An 8,393-nucleotide genomic window follows, 5' to 3' on the forward strand; every position below is an offset into this window, starting at 1 on the left:
GTAAAATAGGTCTTATATTTTTTATTTTAGTTTATTAATTTGGTAACCGGGTGAGCCCACTGCATGCATGTCCTTTTTCAGAGGTGACCTGGGAGCACTCTCCAAAGTTGCTCAGAGTCGTACAGAAGGCTAGTGGAGGTAGAAAAATTAAACCTTGTACCCTGGACTGGAAAACAACATCTCCTTTATAGCTCCGGACTTAATCTTCTGCAGTAACTTTCAAGCATTTGTGTGCAAAGTGATGATATGCAGTATACAATATGCTGTCGTAGATGATTTGTAGAGGAGATAAACTGAACAGACCTAAAACCCTGAATAATTTATACAAAATTCCTTGATAAGAGCCACTTTATTGCTGTCAACTTACAAGCTGAAATGAACAAAGCCACAATGTTCTGGTGACACAACACATGCTTAACAAGAAAGTAATTAAACTTACATAGACATGCCATTCAGCCAGGACAGCAGTAGGTTAGGAGGAGCTTACAGTGGATATAAAAAGTGCACACACCCCTGTTAAAATCCCAGGTTTTTGTGATATAAAAAATGAGACCACAATAAATCATTTCAAAAGTTTTCCCACCTTTAATATGACCTATAGCCTGTACAATTCAATTGAAAAACAAACAAATCTTTTAAGTGAAAAATCTAAAAAATAAACATACAATAAACTGGTTGTATAACTGTGCACACCCTTAAATTAATACTTTGTTGAAGCACCTTTTGATTTAATTACAGCATTCACTCTTCTTGGGTAGGAGTCTATCTCAGCATGGCACATCTTGACTTGGCAATATTTGCCCACTCTTCCTTGCAAAAGCACTCCAAATCTGTCAGATTGTGAAGGCATTTTTGTGCACAGCCCTCTTCAGGTCATCCCACAAATTTTCTATTGGATTTAGGTCTGGGCTCTGGCTGGGTCATTGCAAAACTTTAATTTTCTACTGGTGAAGCCATTCTTTTGTTGATTTGGATGTATGCTTGGGGTCGTCATATTGAAATGTGAAATTCCTCTTCATCTCAACTTTTTAGCAGACACTTGAAGGTTTTGGGTATTTGGAACTGTTCATAATTTCCTCTACCTTGACTAAAGCCCCAGTTCCAGCTGAATAAAAACAACCCCAAAGCATGATATTGCCACCACCATGCTTCACTGTGGGGATGGTGTTCTTTTGGTGAAGCAAAGTGTTTTTTGCGCCAAATATACCTTTTGGAATTGTGGCCAAAAAAAGTTAAACTTTGGTCTCATCAGACCATAACACATTTTCCCACATGCTTTTGGGAGACTTGATATATTGTTTTGCAAATTTTAGCCGGGCCTGGGTGTTTTTCTGTGTAAGGAAAGGCTTCCGTCTTGCAACCCTACCCCATAGCCCAGACATATGGAGAATATGGGAGATAGTTGTCACATGTAATACACAACCAGTACTTGCCAGAAATTCCTTCAGCTCCCTCAGTGTTGCTGCAGGTCTCTTGGCAGCCTCCCTGAGCAGTTTTTGTCTTGTCTTTTCATCACTTTTGGAGTGATGTCCAGTTCTTTGCAACGTCACTGTTGTCCCATATTTTCTCCACTTTATGATGACGGTCTTCAGTGTGTTCCATGGTATATCTAATGCTGTGGAAATTTTTTGTACCCTTCTCCTAACTGATACCTTTCAACAATGAGATCCCTTTGATGCTTTGTAAGCTCTCTGCAAACCATGGCTTTTGCTGTAGCAGGCAACTGAGTAAATGTCAGAAAAATCCTACTAGGACAGCTGAAGTATTAGTTTAAGGGTGTGCACACTTATGCAACCAGCTTATTGTACATTTGTTATTTTTTAGATTTTTCCCCTAACAAATTTGTTTGTTTTTCACTTGAATTGTACAGGTTGTAGGTCACATTAAAGTGGGAAAAGTTTTGAAACGACTTATTGTGGTCTCATTTTTTTTATATATCACAAAAACCTGACATTTTAATAGGGGTGTGTACACTTTTTATATCCACTGTAGTTTATTGCTGTAACTAGGGCATGTTCTCTCTCTGCCATCCTGGGCCAGCTGATGCTCAGATTTTTTTTTTTTTTTAAAGAATGCCATTTTCTCTTGATAACACTCCACCTGGGCTGCTGAATTATGGGCACCCCACATTGGACAGCTACCTTTCTGTGTAAGCCAAAGTTTGTCTTGCCAGCTGTCCAATATTAAAGGCAGGTCATTTTCCCCTCAGTGTTATACCACTGTAACTGATTTTTTTTTTTTTTTCGTTTTGGAGAAAGGTAATAACTAAAAAAGAGCCACTTTTCCAATCTACCTTGAATAAATAAAACAAAATAATAAATAAAAATAAAGTTAAGCCTAGGTTTTTGGAGGGGAAATGGAATCTGGGAGAATGGAATAAATTAATAAGTTGGCGATATTTTATATTATTCAGTATATACCTTCGGAAGTGTTTATGAAACTAACTGTAGTCTGTTTTGTGCCTCTTTATAGGTTCATAGGTGTGTACTAGGCTGATAGCCCTAGAGCCTTTACAAGTCCAGCCCATAGGATTACCCTAGTGTCCTGCCACCCGACCTTAGTTCCCAGTGCCTCTGTCGAGTAGAGCTACTGGAGTGATCCCTGGGAGAATTTTCTATTTCCCATCCACTCATCAAGATTTATCTTGAAGAGGGCAAGTAAGGTGCTCTGGTTGACATGTATGGGAAGTCTATTGCATAGCATGGGCAGTCTCTGGGTTATGAACCTGCCCCTCCAGCATGTTCGTTGATTGTGGTAATGAGGTTGAGGTCTCTGGAGCGTGTGGTGTGGTGAGATTGGGATTTCTTTAGATGCACCATTTCTGACAGAGCTGGGTCAGACATGGCTTTGTAAGTCTAGCAGAGATCGCCTCCAAGTAGGCGATATGAGACAGGGAATAGTTGGAGTATTTTGAATCTGTCCATATAGGACAAGTGTTTAAGGCCTAGGATCCTCTTAGTGAGGTACTTTTGTGGCCTCTCCAGTTGTTGCAGGTGGCTAGTGAGGTACATGCCAAATGGGGCATTGTACTCGACGATTGGCCTAATGAGGGAAGAGTAGAGGGAGACAATGACCTCTTTCTTCGTGGTTGCAAAACCGTTAGTAATGAGGGGTGCCACATAGGACTTTCTGACCACAATGACAATGTGGTGGTCAAAAGAGAGGTTGCTGTCAACCTGTGTTCCCAGATCTCTTGTAACGCCTTCTGTGTTCAGTGAATTACCATCAATGTGGTAATTCATGGGAATGGGGTTTTTCCCAAAGGGGATGACAACACATTTTTTGACATTGAGCTTAAGGCCATTGTTCTGGCACCAGTCGTTTGTCTCAGTGAGGCCTTTCGTAGGATGTCAGCATCATTTCAGGATTAATAATAGCTCCCAACTTTCAATCGTCTGCAAACTTTGTCAGCCAGAGTCCCTTCGTGTTGGCCTGGACTTCAGAGAAGTAGATACCAAACAGAAGAGGACTCAGGACTGAACCCTGTGGGACTCCAGTTGTGACTGGTTGACAGTCTGACTTGGAGTCTGCTACTTTCACACTTTGGGTTCTATCTGCGAACCAGTTTGCAACCCACCTAGTGATATAGGGGTTGATGCCCAGCTTAGTGTGTTTTTCTGTGATTCCTGAGTGGAGAATGGTATCAAAGGCCTTGGCCAGATCAAGGCAGGCTGTATGGAACCACCTTGCCTTCATCCACAGCTCTGGTGACTGACTCAAAAAAGTTGACCAGGTTGAGCGGGCATGGTCTACCCTTCACAAAACCAAACTTAGTGGGATCCAGAGTATGGAGATTCCCTATATCCTTGTTTATTAGGTCAATGATAATGCATTCCATAGCTTTGCATATCAGACTTGTCAGGCTATTAGGGTGATAGTTTCCAGGGTCCGTAGTCGCGCCTCCTTTGTGGAGAGGGATAACTGTAGCATTGCACCATTCGGTAGGGACAAAGCCTGAGGTGAGGCTGTGATTGAACAGGGCACACAGGTGAGGTGCAAGTTCACTCTGTAGTTCATATAGAACACAGCCAGGGATATTGTCAGGTCCCATAGAAGCTGTATTCTTGGCCTTGGACAGTGCTGTTTTAATCTGTGCAACAGTAGTACTGGGTGCCTGGCAAATCTACTGGTATTGTGATTGGCCCTTTGGGTGGGGGGGGCGGGGCAAAGTTGGTACTGAATCTGTCAGCCAGTATATTACCAATATCTGTTGCCTCTGTATAGGAGGTACCATTGTGCAGTAGCTCAGCGCAAATCTGGGTATTGCTGTGGAGATTATTTACATAACTATAGAAGACCTTGTGGTTGTCTTTGCCATGTGCTGCAATTCTGTTTTCATAGCTAGCTTTAGAGGATTTGATGAGGGATCTCATGTTTTTGTTGGGGCCGATAAGGGAGTTTTTCCAGTCTTGGGACTTCACCATATTCCGCATCAGTTTCCTTCTTCTGTTGTAGAGTTTGTTTATGGCAGGGGACCACCAGATTGGCTTCCTTTTTTTGGAGGAGAGCATCTTGGTCCTATTGGGTATGGCGAGATCCATGCATTTGTGTACGTATTCGTACAGTGCATTGGTGTATGATTTTGCGGTCATGCAACTATTCTCCATTTGCATGGGTGCTGTGAAGTTAGCCACCTCTGTTTTTAGGAGCCCAAAGTTAGCTTTGGAGAAGATTTTCATGGGGGTTACCTTTGCGGGGGGGGGGGGGAGTGATGTGGATTTCCAAGGTGATTAGTTTGTGGTGGGATCTAACCAGGAAGGAGTTGACTATTGGTGTAGAGCAATGGTCGCCCGTGTTAGTAATGACCAGGTCAAGGATGTTGCTACCTCTAGTGGGGGGGGTAAGAACAAGCTGGTCCAGGGCACTGGAATTAATGAATTCCAGGAAATTCATTTAACTGCCTTGGTATGAACATATTGTTATGTTGCTTGCTCATAAGTTTATTTTTGTACAGTTGCCAGAGTCGTTGTCTTCTTTCGGCTTTTCCCAGTTAGGGGTCGCCACAGCAGATCAGCTTGTCCGCTCATGATTGGCAGTGGAGTTTTACGGTGACGAGTTGCCAGCCAGGCGCCCAACCTTCCACAGAAGGCACACACACTCACACACTCACACCTATGGCCAGTTTAGAGTGTCCAATCCACCTACAGCATGTCTTTGGGATGTGGGAGGAAACCGGAGGAAACCCACGCGACCACAGGGAGGACATGCAGACTCCGCACAGAAGGCACCCCAGCCGAGGATCGAACTGGAGAACCTCTTGCTGTGAGGTGGCAATGCTAACCACTGCACCACCATGGCCACCCTGTACAGTTGCCAGAGTATTGATACTAAATACTTACTAGTTCTAAAACCACATTTAGCAGTGTGGAGCTTGATTTAATTTTTATTTTATTTTTTTTGTAATTACTAATAGAAGCCCTCCTTGTTTAGTGAGTAGTGATAATTCTGACACCATGGGAGCACTGGCTGTAGGTCTGCTCACCAGATGGCATCACTTGTGAGAGAATGATGTATTCCTCGTTTTTTTTCTTTAATGAGTTGATGTATGCAGTTAATTGTTTACCTTTTCCCACCATACATTTAATGTCATTTCCAGGATAAGAATTATCTATACCCTTTCCAAGGGTCACTGTATTAGAGTTCACAGCATCATTCTTTCCGTAGAGTCATTTTACAGTATGTTTTATTGATTTTCACACCATCTTGAAATATGACAGTATGGTTAGTGGTCTTTTCAGCTATGTTTCATAAGTCACTCATCCATTTTACCCTTTCTGCCCATCTGGCTTCCCAAGTCTGTTTTAGAACCGAGTCTTTAGCACCTCACTGAAGTGCTTTGCTTCTGTACCACATGCAGGAAGAATTGAGTGAGTAAAAAGTAACTTGGTGGAAAGCTGCTGCAAAATAAACTTCCAAACGGCAGTGATGCAAGCTTGACAAAGTTAGAGAGGGCAGTACCACAGAAGAAAATTTGATCTGCAAAAAGACACTGAAGAATTTTATGTCATGTCAATGATAACTTGCTTTCTTACAGTGTGTGATTGATTAAAAGGGTTTGGTGGGTTGCTAATTGTTGGTTTTAATTTCAGCTGGATCAGTTGCGTGCAGAACTAATGCAGGAAAGAGCTGCCAAGCAGGACTTGGAGTGTGACAAAATATCATTGGAAAGACAGGTATTATTTGGCAGCATATAAATATATATTGTTTGAGTTAAAATTTGATGGTAATTAAAAGCATGTGAAATGAATTGTGATGAATTTTTGGAAAATCTTTTACTGCATGATAAAACTTGTACAGTTTCTACACCAATCCACAAAGTGTAATTACAGTGCTGTAATGCTTTGACTAAGGTAAGCATCTTGGATCGAGAAAGCACTTAAAAATTGTGTTACAGTTGGAGCTTCCTTACATTGTTTAACTTCTTTCACAGTAACTTGCCTTTACATTTTAGTTTCTGTGAGTCAGTTTGGCTTCTGTTTGTTTTGTTTTGTTTTGTTTCGTTATGTGATATGCGGATGGTTTGTCATGTAATGAAACCTGAAATGATGTTGCAATTGTCTCATGTTTACTGAAAACCATGTACTAAAACTGACAGTGTGTGATATACGCAGTTATGTAATGTTAACGAATGGAAAGTTCTGCAGGTTGTCAGTACCACACAACACTATACCACACCAGTCGCACACAGCTCAGACCAAACATGCAGACCTACATATGTTGAAGATCTTCAAACTAACCTACCTAAACCACAAAGGCCTCCTAAGTATAACATAAGAAACAAGTACCCACAGCAACCTCACAAACAACAAAGGCAGCACTCACCATGAAACATACATCTAGGGATTACATTGATTCAATTCAAATTCATAAGGTAAACCTTCACAGAGTCGAATATCCTAGTTATAGGTGACTATAGTGAGACACACACCAATGCACCACTTATCAGACTGTGCAGGAAATGGGTCATGGGCAGTTGCTTTGTCAGATGCCAGGACTCCACACATTATGGATGCACACAAGTACAACTATGGCACAGACATAGTGCATGCATGTGGTTGTAAGTTACTTAAGTCATACCTTTCTGGACTATATGGAGAGTGAGACATAATGGAGCTCTTGGAATTTTTTTCTAAGGTAGGTATGTACCTAGCCTTCAGTAGCATTCAACATTCACCAAGAATGATGCTGTAATGCGAATACAAGATTATTAACATCAAAAACTGGCTTAGCTTCTGAAGTCGTTCAAAGGGGTTTTATATATAGAATATGTGTGTGTGTGTGTGTGTGTGTGTGTGTGTGTGTGTGTGTGTGTGTGTGTGTGTGTGTGTGTGTGTGTGTGTGTAAAATGTATGTTCATAGGTGTGTACTAGGCTAATGGACCTGGAGCCTTTACAAGCCTAGCCCATACAAGTGCCCTGGCATCGTGCCGCCCAACGTTAGTTCCCAGTGCCTCTATCAAGTAGAGCCACTGGAGTGACCCCCGGGGTGAACTTTCTATTTCCCATCCATTCATCAAGATTTCTCTTAAAGAGGGCCAGTGAGGTGCTGTGCTTGATATGTATGTGAAGTCTGTTCCAGAGCATGGGCAGTCTGAGTTATGGACCTGTCCCTACAGCACGTTCTGTTGATTGTGGTAATGAGGTTGAGGTCTCTGGAGCATGTGGTGTGGAGGGATTGGGATTTCTTTAGATGTAGCATTTCTAACAGAGCTGGGTCAGACATGGTTTTGTAAGTCTAGCAGAGATCACCTCTTAGTAGTAGATGATATGAAACAGAGAATAGCTGGAGTTTTTTGAGTCTGTCCGTGTAGTTCATGTGTTTAGGGCCTAGGATCCTCTTTATGAGTTACTTTTGTGGCCTTTCCAGCTGTTGCATTTGTCTAGTGAGGTACGTGCCAAATGGGGCATTATACTCTATGACTGACCTAATGAGGGAAGAGTAGAGAGAAAGGATGACCTCTTTCTTTCTGGATGTAAAACCCTTGGCAATGAGATGTGCCACATAGAAGGACTTTCTGACCACAGTGACAATGTGGTGGTCGAAGGAGAGGATGCTGTCAACCTGTATCCCCAGATCTCTTATAACGCATTCAGTGTTCACTGGGCTCCCATTGATGTGGTAATTAGTGGGAACTGATTTTTTCCCATAGGGGATAACGACACATTTTTTGGTATTAAGCTTAAAGCCATGGTTTTGACACCAGTCATTGGTCTCAGTGAAGCCTTCCTGTAGGATGTCTGTATTACTTGGGGAGTTAATAATGGCTTCCATCTTGCAGTCATCTGCGAACAGTGTCAGCCAGAGTTCCTCTGTGTTGACCTGGACTTCTTAGAAGTAGATGCCAAACAGGAGAGGAATCAAGAGCTTGGAGATTCCCTATGTCCTTGTTAATT

At 42.1% G+C, this 8,393-nt stretch overlaps 1 protein-coding gene across 2 annotated transcripts in view; it reads left to right on the forward strand.

Annotated features, from left to right (window-relative positions):
• CGN (cingulin) overlaps nt 1–8,393 on the forward strand; it is a 1,354,172-nt gene that overhangs the window by 1,176,146 nt on the left and 169,633 nt on the right. For both annotated transcript variants that reach the window (XM_044080636.1, XM_044080637.1), the window contains exon 17: nt 6,090–6,173. In XM_044080636.1, coding sequence (XP_043936571.1) covers nt 6,090–6,173 — 84 coding nt within the window. The remainder of the gene's footprint in view (nt 1–6,089; nt 6,174–8,393) is intronic.

This window comes from Protopterus annectens, chromosome 8.part0, assembly GCF_019279795.1.
Source record: "Protopterus annectens isolate FY-2018-M chromosome 8.part0, PAN1.0, whole genome shotgun sequence".
Taxonomy (NCBI): Eukaryota; Metazoa; Chordata; order Ceratodontiformes; family Protopteridae; genus Protopterus; species Protopterus annectens.